This window comes from Natrix helvetica, assembly GCF_964273705.1.
Source record: "Natrix helvetica genome assembly, chromosome: 2".
In the NCBI taxonomy this organism is placed as follows: Eukaryota; Metazoa; Chordata; class Lepidosauria; order Squamata; family Natricidae; genus Natrix; species Natrix helvetica.
This window is the reverse complement of record NC_138552.1, coordinates 212,889,113-212,906,306: the sequence shown is the minus strand read 5'-3', so window position 1 is coordinate 212,906,306 and position 17,194 is coordinate 212,889,113. Positions and strand designations below refer to the sequence as shown.

The following is a 17,194-nucleotide window of genomic DNA, read 5'->3' as shown; positions in this document are numbered from 1 at the left end:
CTTTGTAATATCAGATGTTGCCAAGCCTCTAGCCTCTAGATGGCAGTGTTACATCTTTTCCCTCTATTTTTGCCTCTCTTTTCTAAGCTCCAAACTCCAGAAGAGAAAAAAAAATGTTTAAAAATTACGATCCGGCCGAGCCTTGTGAGGAAAGAGGCTTTTAATCCACGAATACAAAAAATGGGAAAAGTATAGAGGAAGAAGGAAAAAAAAAGACCAGTCCAGTTTAAAAGTAGGAGGCATTTGTAAAAAGTCCATCCATAGAAAACAAACAAAATTAAAGTGGAAAAGATAACATGATAGTTTTAAACCAGGGTTAATTCGCCGCTTGCTTCCTTCTTTCTTCAATTTTATTTTAACTCTAAGTCTTTTGGGTTTTCTTTTCTCTAATAATAAAGATTTTTCTCACCATTTTGACACACTCTCTCTCCTATTCTGCTCCCATTTCAGGGGCCTGTCCCAACCTTCTGCAGCCATTTTGGTTGCTTCTCTTGTAGCCAGCAAAAAGAGCTTTCCCTGGATCAATCATAGGTTTTGCGATGCCCCTGAGATCAGCAGGACATGCCCTTCTCTATCACCGTTCCTTCAGAACGGTTTAGATCCAAAAAGGATCATCAAGCAACAGAGATATCGACAGCAATCCTGGAGCCCCAAGATTGCATGTCGTGTCGTAGCGATGTCAAGCCCCGCCTCCCAGAACCATTTCTTGAAGGACCAAACAAGAAAAAAAATTGTACTGGAGAAAGTCCAGTTATGTGATCACTAAGAGTTGGCAATGACTTGATGGCACATGATCAATCAAATCTTTTTACAATTATCAAAACTTAAGGTGATGTTGCTACTATAAAAATAAAGATTGTGCTTCTTTTTTCAAACACATCTTTTTCAAATGTGCACCAAACTAACATTACAATAATTCTTTAATAATATGCTATCTTTAGAAAAACAAAACAGGATAAATAATCAGTATGCAGTGTAAATTATTTGTGTTACCCAACTGTAAGAAAATATTTATGCAAATTATAATTCAATATTATTCTACAATTGTATGCTTTCTGTTGAAAGGTTTGTTTTTGTACCTGCCCAACAACAGAGAGAGTAAAGCACAAGGTAATATGACATCTTTCCAATAATAATTCATTGTAAAGAAGATGTTGACCACCCTGTCTGTTTTTTTAAAACCGAAGTCCACACCTGAAAATAAGTTGATATTGAAATCCACAGAAATGGTAAATAAAAAAGATGCTACTGAAACATATTCTAGGACAAAGGTCCTTTGAATGAACTATCCTTATAATGTAAGGACAATATATTATCCTTAGAAGGGTTGTTAGGGAGGCACAGATTTGATTCTCATTTTTGGTCAGAGATACATTCTCTTGGGGAAAAAGGTTGGGAGCTGTATAATAATCAAAGATATTAAACGTTGACTAATTATCCTTTTGTGATACCTGTTTTCCCTGTTCCCTTCTGCCTACCACAGAGATTGTCAAAAGAGCAGCAGACCACTGATTAATGACCTCAAGTTCCCCTGGCCTCATTGAGATATCTAAAATATTAGGCAGAAATCAGTGACAATAAAGTGACCTTTCTGGAATCAGCACACATTGAACTGACTTGGAGGGGGGGGGGGAGAGCCCATGTGCGAGAGAGACAGGAAATACAGCATTTTGAAACAACTGTGAAAAATCATCATAAGGGAAAATAAAAACCCTGCATGGTATAAATTTGCTCAGCTCCAAAGTAGGAACCTGTTTCTCTATACAAGAATTTAATACCAGAATTATAGCCTAAGGACAACATTTATTGTGAGGTAATAGCTGAGAAAATTGGAAGCGCTTGACTTCTGCCATGAGACTCCAGGGACGTTATGATTAATACATAATCACTATAGCTGTTGTTAAATTATAGTTTAATTTGTTATTAAGGTTTTATTATTACTTATGAAAAAAGCAAAAAAAATGTTATAAACTTTAAGAAGGAGGAACTCTCATTAGTTTTTGTAATTTAAGGTGTAATTTAGTTTGTGAACTATTATAATATTCCATAAAATTTCAATGACTTGAACAAAAGAATATGTTGGGTTATTTTCCTGTGAGGATATAAACAAATAATGTATTTGTGAAATCCTTATAAAATCCCATACAGCATGAAAAGCATACCTATTTAACATCAACTGGAAAGCCAGAATAGAAACTGAATAAACAAATAAATAAATTTGCTATTATTTTTGAAGGATACAAGATATTAGCTCCAGGCCAAATATTTGCTGTTTAGAATATATCACCTAACATACGACTTTGGACAAGTTCTACCCAACTGTTTAATACTAAATTCTAATCCTATAAAATTATTTACTGTACTCTTGGTTACTGTCTAAACATGGAATGTCAAGGTGTTGTAAAAAAAATGGCAGCTCAAACCTTCATGCAGAATCTAAAAAAGATCTTCAATATTTCTCCTGGTACAAAAGTCAAGGGTCAGAATAAGATCTTTGCTTAGTTAAGATTCATAATTTACCTAGATCCTGTAACTGGATCTTAGTAGGTCCAGTAACTTCCATACTTTAAAACTTAATTTATTTTTGTGAATCCTGAAATTTCAGTATAAAACTTAACTTGATTTTATCTGCTTGTATAAAAAAGAATATCATAAGGGTCACGCTAATAGCACTACTGTAATCAGTGACTCCTTGTATTAGTAAAAAAAATCTTACTACAAAATGTCGTATGATTTTGAGCTTTTCCTCCTTTATCATCTAACATCTAATTATTTCAATTTTGTAAACTCACCAGAAAAGCAAAAATACCAATTTCAGCGCTATATTACTTCACTGCCAATTTTGAAAATTCTTTATAATTATACAACTGAAACAACAGTTATTCTCACTGAAGCTGAGATACTGAGAAGAACGTGAAGTGTTAATACCACTTTATAATGCTTTGGTAAAGCCACACTTGGAATACTGCATTCAGTTTTGGTCACCATGATGTAGAACAGATTTGGAGACTCTAGAAAGAGTGCAGAAAAAGGCCACAAGGATGATTAGTGGACTGGAGACTAAAACATATGAAGAACGGTTGCAGGAACTGGGTATGTCTAGTTTAATAGAAAGAAGGACTAGGGGAGACATGATAGCAGTGTTCCAATATCTCAGGGGTTGCCACAAAGAAGAGGGAGTCAAACTATTTTCCAAGACACCTGAGGGTAGAACAAGAAGCAATGGGTGGAAACCAATCAAGGAGAGAAGCAACTTAGAACTAAAGAGAAACTTCCTGACAGTTAGAACAATTAATCAGTGGAACAGCTTGCCTGCAGAAGTTGTGAATGCCCCAACACTGGAAGTCTTTAAGAAGATGTTGGATAGCCATTTGTCTGAAATGGCATAGGGCAGCGATGGCGAACCTTTTTTGGCTCGCGTGCCACAAGTGGGGGGAGCGCGGGGGGTCATGTGCGGGCGTGCCGCACCCATAATGCAATGCGTCCCCCAGTGCGCATGCGTGCACAACGCGCCCATTTTTCCATGCTTTTTTCGCCCTCCCCAGGCTCCAGAGGCTTTAGAGGAGCCTGGGGAGGGCGAAAAGAGCCTCCCCCGGCCCCCGGAGGCCCTCCAGAGGCTTCAGGGAACGTCCGGAGGCTTCCCTGAAGCCTTCGGAACACTTAAAACCACACTCCGAGCTTCCGGGTTGCTCGGATGGTCGTTTTAAGCGCTCTGAAGGCTTCAGGGAAGCCTCGGGACGGTCCCTGAACAGGCACGAGACGTGCGTCTCCATCGCCCGGGCCAGGATCGCCTTCGCCGTGCGGCGCCTCGGGCCCGGCGTCTTTGCGCCGCTCCGCCCAGCCTCTGCGCACTCGCCAGGGCCCAGCCTTCACATCGCTGCCGCCGCCACCGCCAGGACGGGCTTGGCCGAAGGGAAATCCGTCAGGCCTTGGCCGCGCCGCCCTCGCCTCCTCCTCCTCTAGCCGCACCACGCCAGGCAGGCCGCGCAGCCGCCTCGATCCCGGCCTCAGGTGGCGCCGCGCCGCGCTCAATAGTCGCAACTCGGCTGCCTGCCGCCTTTCCCCTCCTTTGTCTCCCAGCTGGGGCGGCCCGCTGCCGAGTTGCGACTATTGCCGCCACTGCTGCCACCGTTCACAGGACCCGCCTCTCATCCTCTTCCTCCAGTCGGCAGGCTCCGACTTGTTCGCTGCCTGCCGGGCCCCGGCGCCGCGTTCGAGCCGGAGGGGGAAAGGAGGAGAAGGAGAAGGAGGACAACAAAGCCCCCTTCGCTTTCCCCGTTCCCCCCCCCTTTCGGCTTAATCCTTGCGACGCCCACGCAAAGCCCCGAGGGGACGGATTCCTGTGCGGGATGCATGGCAGGGAGGCTATAGAGTCCCCCCTCCCTCCGCTGTCCAGATGGTCCCTGAAGCCTTCGGAACGCTTAAAATGACGCTCCGAGCAACCTGGAAGTCACTTCCGGTTTGCTCGGAGGGTGGTTTTAAGCGTTCCGAAGGCTTCAGGGACGGTCCCTGAAGCCTCCGGGGGGGGCGGGGGAGGCTCTTTTTGCCCTCCCCAGGCTCCTATAAAGCCTCTGGAGCCTGGGGAAGGCGAAAAATAGCTTTTAAAAAGGTGAACTCAGCTGGCCAGTGCGCGCATGCGTGCTGGCCAGCTGACAGGGTAGCGCCTTGCGTGCCCTGACAAATGGCTCCGCGTGCCACTTGTGGCACGCGTGCCATAGGTTCACCATCATGGGTATAGGGTTTCCTGCCTAGGCAGGGGTTGGACTAGAAGACCTCCAAGGTCCCTTCCAACTCTGCTATTGTATTGTATTGTAAGTGCTGTTTTGCTAGATGAGTACTACAATATAATACCAAACATCATAATGCTTGCCAACTGAATTCTTTCAGCATCTGGCTAAAAGTCAAATAGGTGGCAAAGACCAAATTTACCATGTAGCCTTTTCTAAGAGTAGCAGATATATGAAGAATATACAGGTTCACTTAACAGAATAACAGAGTTGGAAGGGAAGGGAGGTCCTATAGATCAACCCCCTGCTCAAGCAGGAAACCCTATTCCATTTCAGACAAATATGTGTCCAATCTTTTATTAAAAACCTTCAGTGTTGAAGCACTCATAACTTCTGGAGGCAAGTTGTTCTAATTATCATGAAATTGCTCCTTAGGTCTAGGTGGGTTCGCTCCTTGATTAGTTTTCATTGCTTCTTTTCCTACTTTTAGGTGCTTTGGAGAATAAGTTGACCCATTCTTCTTTGTGAAAGCCCCTTTCACAAGTTTACTATCAAAGCTGTTAAGTAATTAAGCTCCCCATTGGGAGAGCGAGTATGCAGAGAAGCGTAATGAGAATGATATGGAAGAACACGCACAAACCAGCATACAGAGACACTGAATAGTATAAAAATATAGTAGTTTACTATGTAGAAATATAGAGGTATTCAGAGTCCGGTTAACAGTCCAAGTCATACATGGTTCAGTAATTCAGTTATCAACATAATCAGTCTAACACACAAAGTATAGCTAAACAGTAGCAAACCACAATACCTCAAAATACACCGATCAACGTCTAACAAAGCAGAGAGCTAACAGCCATTCTGTCTCCCTCTTATGGCTGTTTGAGGTAACAAACCAATTACATCTCTTAAACATTTAAAGTAACAGTAAAGTAATCATAGCTTATATACATTGCCAAGCCAAGCATAGGGTTACATCCCTAACAAAAGCCATCAATACTTGGACCATATCTATGATGCAATGCTGGAATTACCTGGTTACAAGCTGAGCTGAACAGTTTTGATCAAAAAAGAAGAAAATTGATGACTGAATTCATTGATTAGACTGATTATACCAGCCCCATAGAAATGAAGGCATAGGTTTAGTTCAGATCAGACAAACTGTCATAGAATAAAAGCATTCATTGGATGATTATATAAGCCAGTTTGATTGTCACCGGATCAAGGTTGACTCAGCTTTCCATCTTGCCGAAGTCTGTAAAATGAGGACCCAGATTGTTGTGGGCAATATCGTGCTCAATTTTATGATTGTTTTGCCATGGTTATTAACTGAATTGGTCAGTCATTAAGTGTCTCTGGTTTCCACCAGAGTTTGCTTATTTGAAGCTGGCTGTGAAATTTAAAAATAATGATCAGATGATATACCAGTTGCCAAGCGTCCAAATTTTGATCACATGACCATGGGGATACTCCAATTGTTACAACTGTGGGGACTGGTTATAAGTCATTTTTCAGTGCCATTGTAATTTCAAATGGTCACTAAATGAATGGTTGTAAGTTCAGGACTACCTGTATAACAAAACAATTTTGGAAACAGAAATAATGCACATTGTCTACAGACAAAATCCTGAAACAATAGGATTTTCAGAAATATCAAGCTGTTCCTAAATAAACAGCTGGTCTATTAGAAGCTTTCATATTTAAAAACGTATAAGTGTGAAATACTATTTTCTTTAAAATTCAAATTCCGATTTAACAACTATCCTAGATACCTTATCCATAACAAAATTATGTGTTTTGTTTATACTATTTTCCTAAAATGCTAAGCCAGAACTGTCAAATACAAAGGAATCTATAGCCACAGATAGTAGCTTCTTAAAGCTTTAGCTCCCATTACACTACAGATATGCTGTTCAGGGTTAGAATGCAATTTATTGTCTTTATACTGCAGCCTTACTTAAAATCATTTTATTCTATTTTCCCTTCCCTTTTTCCAACCAAATAAAAACAGCACCAGTATAGATAACCTATAAGGTAGCTGGAGAAATAATAATAGACTAGAATAATAATAGAAATAATAGCATAGGGTTTATTTATAGTCATAGAAATTGGAAAACGAAGTAATTGTTTCCTTCCTGGCTTCATTGCTCAGATATATCTAAAGCAGCTTTTTGAAACATAATTCAAAAGCTATGTGGACTAAAAGTATTTGTAGAAATAAAACTTGGCATTCTCTGAATGTTTCTTTATCAGAGCTAGCTCTTTCCAAATTGGGAATAATAATCAGAAGGCAGAAATAGTGTAATAATTTGCAATGAATTCAATAGCCTCAGACCTGCAATGTAACAACTTTTATAGGGTAATATTATATTACCCAATCTATCTTTTTTTCTAACTAGACTAGTTGATTTCCCAGTAGTTCCATGTGTTACTTCTAACTACAGTCACTCAAAACACTAGGGAGTGCTTTTCTACAATGGAAAACTACTGCTAGCGGTAGTTGAACAACTTATCACCTTTGTCAGATAAAGTACATTTTCACCTCTGTGTTTTATCCGTGCATGTTTATGGACAAATAAAACTATAGTATCAAAACTGCAATCATTAAACATTATCCCACTTTCATGGGATAATATTTCTTTTCTGGCAACTGAGATTCTGAAAACTATAATAATTATAGAGGTGAAACCAGCTTTCTCATTCAGTTTTAGATGCACAAATGATCATTACTACATACAAATATCTTAATTAAAAAGAGTAAATACTAAGCATTTGCACCTTATTTAACTTCAAACTGAAAATAGGCAGCAAAACCTATGCAAGAATCCTGGGATCTTTCAGTATATGCTTTCAGTATCTTAATCTGTATAATATAATACTTGATTCTTACATATGTTTTACCTAAAAATCAATTATCAGGTGAAAATAATACAACTTTCATACTAAAGGTATCTATTGGCTGGCCATTTCTAAAAATGCCACCTTTATCAGCTCTATCATTCTGTTGGAAGGAATTAGATAATTTTAGCCATGACAGACTATTTTCAATATAAAAATATTGTTGGAGATTAAGCTTATACTTACTTTGATTGTAATATTATCCATTTAAGTCATAATTTATAACTGAAGCACTATGATCTTATTGTCAATGCATCATAACAAGTGGAGAATGTATATGTAATAAGGGACTTCATTATCTATAATGTATTGCTACTTCAAAGTTATTGCAAAGGTAGAAGCAATGTTCCTGGTGAAAATCTGAGAGTCCCAGTATTTGGAACAATCTTTCAATTTTTTTGCTTTCAATCTCTCCAAACTCTCTTCTATTCCTTTACTTAGACTTTGAAGTGCTTGCAGTTCTGTTGTTATTTTGCTAGATTTCAAATCATTACACTGTCAGGAATAGAGCAGGTGGCTGCACTGCTCTAAATTCTGGTCTAAGTTCAAAGCTAAGCAGTAATAATTTTGGTTTCTACTTGATAGGATACTACCAAGACTGAATGTTAGACTAAGAAGTGAAAAAGAAACAACTCTGAAGAGTGCAACAAGAAATCTTTGTTGCCAAGAAAATTACTTGGTTATGTCCATCAAGAATCAATCTTAACACAGGGCATCTTTTTAGTTTTTATATCATGTTTGGTTACCTGAAATTACTGTGTGTATCTTCAGATATCATATTTCCCAATAAACTTCATTTATAAGCTTCCTCAACAGGTGGCTAAAAGTTTATAGTTTGTTTATTGATTGTATACTAGCAGCCTTAACTCAGTTCCTTAATGTTCTCAGAGCCTCTAACTTTCATTCAAACCTACGGGCTATACTAAGGTAAGCTATGGTGTTAAAAATACCCAAATAATTTGCATGAAAACCAAGCTATGCTAAAATCTCCTCTTAAAGTTGCCCAATTTCAATACTATGTTAAAAAGGTGAAGGTTCCCCTAGCATATGTGCTAGTCATTCCTGACTCTAGGGGGCAGTGCTCATCTCCGTTTCAAAGCTGAAGAGCCAGAGCTATCGGAAGATGTCTCCGTGTTCATGTGGCCGTCATGACTAAACACCTAAGGCGCACAGAACGCTGTTACCTACCCACTAAAGATAGTTCCTATTATTCTACTTGCATTTTACATTCTTTTGAACTGCTAGGTTGGCAGAAGCTGGGACAAGTAATGGGAGCTCACTCCGTTACGCGGCACTAGGGATTCGAACCACTGAACTGCCAACCTTTCTGATTGACAAGTTTAACATCTTAGCCATTGAGCCACTGCATTTTGCTTGTGCAATCTCAACATGTGGCTGGTTTATGGTGAGCAAGTTGTTCAAAAGCAAAACAAGCAACACAAAAATCTGAAATGAATGAAGTGTTCTGTGTGAACATAGACCATGGCATTATACCATGCTCCTTGACAAAAGTCTCATAGAAATAATGGCTGGAAAAATTGAGTAGAGCAGAGATGCATAAAATAATGCTGATGAATGGTGGAAACAGAAAAGTAGAGATGGTAATATACTAAGTTGCAATCCTTGGGCATCAATATATTGCAATGTTTTGTGACGAATGGTTTTTAATCGTAGATAAAGTTAGAAACATTTAATACAAAATAAAGTTCATTACATGCTATGATGACTTCTTGACTCCTGAATAAAAATCACAGTATTTGTTTAGTGTAGGGCTCATTTATCACTGACTTATTTTGGAATAATTATGCACAGAATCACACAGCACTTCCCCATTAATATATGACAATGCTTTAATCATCTCCCTCACACACAAACGAAAACTCCTAGAATAATAATAATAATAAAAAGTAAAAATGGAATGGTTTTGCCTCTTTTCCAAAAGTGTGGTTTATATTTCCATATATGAGTTTCAGTGGAAAGCAGTGGGGATACAGGTCAAGCTGTAGTTTTTTATTTAATGCTTACTTTATGATAACCTCGAGAATATTTTGAATGTTTTATGAAAAGTAGAACATCAGGAGATTTGGGCTCTGTGGAACAGATGAAATACTGAAGAAAAAAAGAGATAAAAGTAGTACAGGCAAAAGCCAAAATAATTAGAAGTGCAAAAAATTGCAAAAGAATTGGGTTAAAAATAAGCAGGTCATTAAGCTAGCTAAACACAGAATAAACACTGCAGATCAAAAGCTAGGGAGAGCAATATATCTCAATTAAGAACAACGTCTTATAATCTGGGTGGCTCCCAGCATAGTGTATGGGATCTACTGGATCTCAAGTCAGACTCGTTAACCATGGGAAGCAGTGGGATGGATTGTTAGCGTATTTGGATGGGGAAACAGAAAGGAAATTGTTTCAAGTGCGACTTTGGTGACATGATAGCAGTGTTCCAATATTTGAGGGGCTGCCACAGAGAGGAGGGGATCAAGCTATTTTCAAAAGCATCTGAAGGCCAGATAAGGAAAAAGGGATGGAAACTGATCAAGGATTGATTCAACCTGGGAATATGGAGAAATTTTCTGACAGCGGGAGCAATCAACCCATGGAACATAAGTTGCCTTCAGAAGTTGTGGGAGCTTCATCACTGGAAGCTTTCAAGAAGAGACTGGACAGACATTTGTCAGAAATGGTGTAGGGTTTCCTGCTTGGGAGGAGGGTTGGTCTAGATGACCTACAAGGTCCCTTCCAACTCTATTAATCTGTAATGGTTGGTGAGTGAAGATCGCTTAAGCAGCATTTCGGTGACCTGGCAGGCAAATCCTCTCTCCCCCCGGCCTTCCTCAAGCTGTCATCCCGTCCTTTCCCCACCGATTGCAAACGACCGGCCAACCCTTCTTCCTCCCTGGGGCGCTTTAAATGACAAACCCAAAGGGTCAGAAAACCTTCTATTATTGTAACGGCATCGCAACATACCACGGTGTTTTTCATCATTGCTTTGATGGTGAATCCATCGCTGACCTGTTTCTTGGTTCTTCTTGCGTGTCGCAGCGGCTCCTGCAGCTGCTGGGGTCTCAGTTTGGGGGGGCTTACACCCTCTTTTTCCGCCACCATCTTCTCCGGAGGCTGCTTGCTGCACGTGGGATTGGTGGTCGGGATTTTAAAAGGAAACTATTTGGATACGAAAACAGATTCCCCCCCCCCCTACCTTGGGGCCAAAAAAAAATTATATTCCTAATTTTCGTCCCTTTGTATTTGCTCCTTTCACCCCTTGGTTTACCCCTGGGAAGGCTCCTGCGTGGCTTCGATGAAGAGGAGGAGGGGAAGGGGGGGAAATATATGCCTGTTTCTAACACCAACTCGCTTCTAGGAATCGGTTGCTGGGCAACGTATCAACAACCAGCCGCGGGAGCACAAGGATTCCGCCCTTATCGGAAACTTCCGTACCGCTGAGCGGATTCGATTTACATACGCATGCGCATTCGGCGTAACTGAAGTCACGCGACTCCGTGAAGTCACGAAATGCAGAAACTGAATTCTTTTGCCCTCAATTTACAGAATAGGCAAGAAGAGGGTAGCAGCTATCAGGGTTCAGACGCGAAAACTAGGCTGGACGCTCGGATGCTTTTATTAGTCTTATGGCCCAGAACTTTCCTATGAGTGGTTTTGTTTTGAAAACCAAAAGTAGTTTGTTCTGAATCAGAAAACGTGAGCGCCGTTGGTTACATGAGGAAAGTTACCTAGTTCAGAAAAGGGGAGCAAATGAATTGACTATCCTCATATATAATATCGTGACATTTGGAAGGACTTAAAACATTTTTTAAAAAAAATCAAAGCACACTTGATGTACAATTCCCGAAAATGAAGGGGATATTAATTCCATCCTGCGCGTTTCCTGACGAGTGAATTCTACTGACGTTCTAATCTATGGATTCATTTTCGACTAGCGTATCTTATCATTTCTTGCAAAAAGAGCAGGAATGGCAATATTTCATTTGTTTATTTTACAAATGAAATAATTTGTAACCCAGACTCTAGGGCATCTACCCAAACAATAATATGTAAATCCAAATCATCAGAAACATAACAAGCAGAAAGAAAAACTACGTTTTGAAAACTACCATAATGGATCCGTCTCAACGCCTTCTATTGTAATTGGACTGGTGTGGCTTTTACAGTGAGAAAGCAAAGAATTGCAAAGTAGAGCGCTATGCTATATAAATTTAAAAATTGCGAGTTTTTAAAAAAGTTACTCGTGGTCTGAACCAATTCCTGCTTTAACACGAAAAGTTTGGTCAGATGGACTCTTAAAAAAACCTTAAAATCCAATACAGAATAACGTACTTGTTCTCTATCTTATATAAGCTGATGGAAAACAAAAACAAAGCAACCCCCCAAAAAACAGGAACATCCAGAGAAGGAATTGAATTCATTTCGCTTCCCTTTTAAAAAGCGTTTGTGTCCTTAAGTCTTATTTCTTCAATGGCGTGGAGATCGGCAAAGAATTAGTTCGAACTATGCTGTAGTCTCTTTTTATCATTATAAAAAATATTGCGGTGGCACAGAAAAGGATGCGCAAAGCGCGCGAGCAATCTCGATCTCAAAGGGAGAAATTCTTAATGCAGAACTGAAATAGTCTCCCTTACGCTGAATACGTTGAACTAGGAGACTATAGTACCGAAAGAAGATAGCCCGGCCGATTGAGAGATACATTGGATTCCATGTATTTACACGCGAGGTCCTCCCGTGGCTGGAAGAAGGTGGAGCACTACATTTCCCAAAGCGCTTTGTAACGTAGCTTTGCTCGCCTGCGCACTGGGCACCTTAACGTCTGGCCGGCCTGCAGGGAGCGTAGATCCTCAAGTTTGGCTTTTGCAGTTCGAATGTGAACAGATCAGGGTTTCAGAGCGCCCCCACATTGCCAGCACTGGCCATGATCGGTGAGTGAAGCCCGGATGTGGTCCTTCACATACACCCCCTTATTTTGTGCGGGGGAGGGCGCGAGATGGCGGAAAGGAAAAAGGGACAGGGAGGTTGTTATGTTTGCTGCAAAGTGCAGGTGCACCTTTGCACACGGATGCGATTTCATATCGCGTCTTTTCAGGTTTGGCATCCCACCTTCATTTTATAGCTCAAAGGTTACCCCGACAAAAGAAAAAGACAAGGGAAAACCCCCGTATTAAGTGGAAGCTTGATCTAAAAGTCTCATGAAGGAATGTGGGAGGAGACTGTAGCTATTCAGATTAGCTTTTGGTGACGTTGTCGTATCATGTGGCACTGAGCTGTTTTCTAAAATGATCTAATGCACACCAGACTGTATTGCACTGCTAATTGCTTGGGACCTCTTGATTACAGCAAAAGGTGGACGATCTAATAACACTGAAGTTTGTTGAACTGCCCCTTTTCAAAACTGTTGTTCTTTTGTTGTACGCTTTATAGCATGTAAAAAAAAAGTACCCTCATAGTCATGTGATCAAAATTCAGATGCTTGGCAACTGGCATGTCTTTATGACAGTTTCAGTATCCTGGGGCCTACGGACAGGCAAATCTTTGGGGAAGCCAGATTCACTTCTGTTACTAAATTAACAACTGTAGTGATTCATTCAACAACTGTAGCAAGAAAGGTCATAAAATGAGGCAAAATTAATTTAACAGCTGTTTTGCTCAGCAATGGAAATTTTGGGCTCAAATGTGGTTGTAGATCAAGGACTACCAGTATTCTGTGATGGCAGAAGATTGAAGTAGTTGCATAACTATTTCAGGGATAATGATGGACTCCCTAATGGATGAATTTAGTTTAACTATTTGGTTATAAATATCTTTATTGAAGTTGCTGAAGTAAACCATTATGGAAGATTAATATTGAATGAAACTGCTCTAGAAAATGTGTCATACTTAACAAATGCTACATGAATTGTAGTAACAAAATGGCATCTGTAAGGGCCACCATAGATGCCGCTTTCTGGATAAATTTCTCAGTGTTTCCCTAACTAATGAAAAAAATGATTTGGTTTGATCATCTCTAAATTAAAACAGAAAAAAACTTCCTCCATGTTTATACTTACACATGATATAGTTACGTATCTATGGTTGAGTATTCACTGTGGTTTACTGAGTTAATTGGATTGCCTTTGTTTAGAGAGCTGCAAACCAACCACCTATGTTTTATTGCAGCATGTAGTGCAAACTATTTTTCTTTCTCTCAACTGATTTGTGTTGAATTCCAAAGGATGGGGACAAAAATCCCAGCTAGCAAGAAAGGTACAATTCTTCTGTTTAAATCCTGTTTGAAAAAATTCAAATTCTCAGTGGTGGTTTCAGGTCAAGCATAATCTTACATGATTTTTTTCTGTCTTTTGGTCTGTGACCGTAATAAAATAATCAAAATATTTTTAAAATATAAAGGCAAATTCTCTATAACTCATTGCTCATTGTCACTTATACCTTAGACACTAACCATTTGTTTATAATATGTTCTATATTGACGCAGGAGCTTCCATTGGTCCAGAACACAGCAACATGCATAATGTAGTTTTGGGCAGCTAAGGTTTGCCTAGATAACATTGTTGTGTTAGTTGTACTGACTTCCAATTGTTTTCTGAGTGTAATTCAAGGCATTGGTTATTATCCTTAAAGCCCTGTATGGCATAATGCCAGGTTATTTGTAAGACTGTCTACCTCCAAGGGCCTCTTCCTGTCCCAGTTCTTCTCTATTACACAATGTTGTCTTGTGAGTCCAAGGATTATGCCTTTTCTCTTGTGACACCCGCCCTATAGAGCAGTTTCCATTAAGATACAGAGATCCTTGCCTTCCAGAAAATTCTAAAGTCCTGGTGAATTGAGGTGTTAGAAAAGTCTGATACAAGTGTGGTTTTTCTGGTTGAGTGTGTTATATTGTGCCCTAGTCACTGTATAATGATTATATTAATTTTGCTTGATTTAGAGATGCTTTATTATGCTGCTTTAAATTATTATTGTTAGTCATCAGGGATCATATATAAGATGGTTTGTTGTTGTTAGTTGTGAAGTCGTGTCCAACCCATTGGACACCCCATGGACAATGTTCCTCTAGGCCTTCCTATCCTCTACCATCCCCCGGAGTCTATGTAAGTTCACACCGACTATTTCAGTGACTCCATCCAGCAACCTCATTCTATGTTGTCCCCTTCTTTTTTTGCCCTTAATTTTTCCCAGCATTAGACTCTTCTCCAGTGAGTCCTTCCTTCTCATTAGGTTGCCAAAGTATTTGAGTTTCATCTTCAGGATCTGGCTTTCTAAGGAGCAGTCAGGGTTGATCACCTTTAGTAATATGGTTACCATATACATTTTCTAAAATAAACAAATAAACCTAGCAAAGAATTTCAGCACAATACTATGTGCAGTTCCTAACAAGTACACTATCTTTGGTGATGTTTGCTCCCAATAAGAATGTACAGATAATTGAACTAAGTAAGGGGTTCATGGGGTTGTTGGATTCAGTGGTGGGCTCCGGATCCCATTGCAGCCGGTACGGTTGCAACGGGGTGTGGTGTCCTCCACATGAATGCGCACAGGCCACGCATGCGTCTTACCTTCCAGCGACGCCTCTGCAAAGTTCCACGATGCTCCAGCTGCTCAGCAGAGCGTTGTACCATGCTCGTGCGCAGAAGCGCCAAAGGCTTTAAAGACAGGTAAGGAGCGCGAGCTGGTGGGTGAACCCTCCAGAGCACCATACCAGAACGGTACCTGGTGGTCCGGGCAGGCTCCAGTACGCCCATACCAGGGCGTACCGCCTGCAACCCACCACTGGTTGGATTCCAATGAACTCACTGTTTAACCCTCTAAGTAGATTTCACTGAGATAATTTCAACCAAATACTATTTTTTTCATGGTTTTTTCCCCCGTTTTATTTATTGAGGTTTATTTGATTCCTTTTGTATCAATAAGAATATATTTTCTTTTTCTGCTTTATTTCCAGTGCCTTTTTAAAAAAAAAAAAATCCTTGATGTATTGTCCGAATGTTTAAGAGTGTACTTTTGGATTGAATCATAGAGTTGAGATTAATCCATGATTATGGTAAACTGGACTGAAATATCTGAAAAGTATTCAATTCAGCAGCAATTATTGTCTGGCAATATTTAGTTGCTTCTGAATTGCAATGGTACTCAACTGCTTTGAAACTCATCAAATTTGGCAGTCAATGCATTTTGATGTGAAAATTTTGTCAATGCCTATGCTACAACTTGGTGTTGGCTGCCTTGTTATTCACTACATTATTCCTTATGGAAAAAATGTTTGGTACACATGGTTTGTGGTATTCATCACACCTTCTGGAACCAATAAACAATGAGCACTGAGGTATCATTGTATTGTGCAAATACTTCCCAAAGAAACTAAAAAAAGCTTGTTAGAAGTTAAGCTTGCAATAGGGCTATAAGATCTGAGTTACAACAGTCTGAACAACCAGTAGATGTCAGCAGACAATTATTGCAGTTTGCCCCTCACTGCTGCTCTCTGTTGATCATCTGGATTTCTGAAGCACTGGTTAGTACTATGAATACTAGCTTGAACTATCTTCCCCAACTACAGTGGAAATCTTAAATATTATACAGTCTTTGTCTACAATACAGACTTTGTCATTATAATGCCTGCCTTTGTTTTTATTTTTGCCATTATCTTTATTTTCAAAATATTTTTAAGAAATCAGATTTTCAGCAAATATTTCAGAAAATGTGTATATTTATTTTATATTATATTTGGTACATATTTTATAAATATGTACTAATATTGAAATACCAACTTGCCGACTATTGAATTTAGTTTATTAAGTGTTACTGTTATCCAGAATAGAAGTTTTTGCTTCCCTGTGTATGGCAGTGGAGAATCATAGACTATCTGCAATCTTATATTAAGTGTGGTCATGACTACTTGTTCTGTTATAGTATGAATTAATCCAAATAATATAACTTTCAAGTATCTCTGATTGAGGAGACAATTCCTGGATTGGAAGTATCATTTTACCAAAAAAACAAACCATGGAAAAATCTCAGATTCTTTTGTGCAGCATAAGATCACTTGTCAGATGACATGCCAAGGAACTTCTGATCTTCAGCCTTCTTGGAATCCATTGTGTTTTCTCAGCTATTATTTGCACATTTTTTCCTCCATAAAGAGACTATCTCAAATGAATGTTTGGTCTGATAAGATGAACAGTTCCTGAGTCATTAAAAGCTCTGTTGCATTTTGTAGAACCCATTTATTCTAGATTATTTTTGAAGGTGTGAGAGATTGCTTAGTGTTTCTACATATAGGACCTCTCATGTGACAAAGAACTCTCCCAGAGATTAATTAAAATATACATTGCAAATATTTCTGTCAAGCCCCACAATTTCAATGCTATTGAATACTGAAAAAGTGGTGGATGTCAGTCAACCTAGAAAAAGAGCAACCTAAGAACTCAGATCCTTATTTTATCTACCCACAATGCAAAATTTATAAAGCAGCTATTACTTTGGCAGATTGATTCATGAAAATCAGCTTGGGATATTACTCACCCACATAATCATAATAGATCTGTTTGATTTTGGCATCACTT

General features: G+C 39.4%; 2 protein-coding genes across 4 annotated transcripts in view; one reads left to right on the top strand and one right to left on the bottom strand.

The window, feature by feature from the left end:
* The window catches only part of PACRG (parkin coregulated), a 260,907-nt gene extending 249,852 nt beyond the window's left edge, over positions 1–11,055 (bottom strand). For all 3 annotated transcript variants that reach the window (XM_081943467.1, XM_081943469.1, XM_081943468.1), the window contains exon 1: positions 10,596–11,055. In XM_081943467.1, coding sequence (XP_081799593.1) covers positions 10,596–10,733 — 138 coding nt within the window. In that variant the 5' untranslated portion in view covers positions 10,734–11,055. The remainder of the gene's footprint in view (positions 1–10,595) is intronic.
* Positions 11,056–12,432: 1,377 nt separating this feature from the next.
* The window catches only part of PRKN (parkin RBR E3 ubiquitin protein ligase), a 792,757-nt gene continuing 787,995 nt past the window's right edge, over positions 12,433–17,194 (top strand). The window contains exon 1 of the mRNA XM_081943460.1: positions 12,433–12,559. Coding sequence (XP_081799586.1) covers positions 12,553–12,559 — 7 coding nt within the window. The 5' untranslated portion in view covers positions 12,433–12,552. The remainder of the gene's footprint in view (positions 12,560–17,194) is intronic.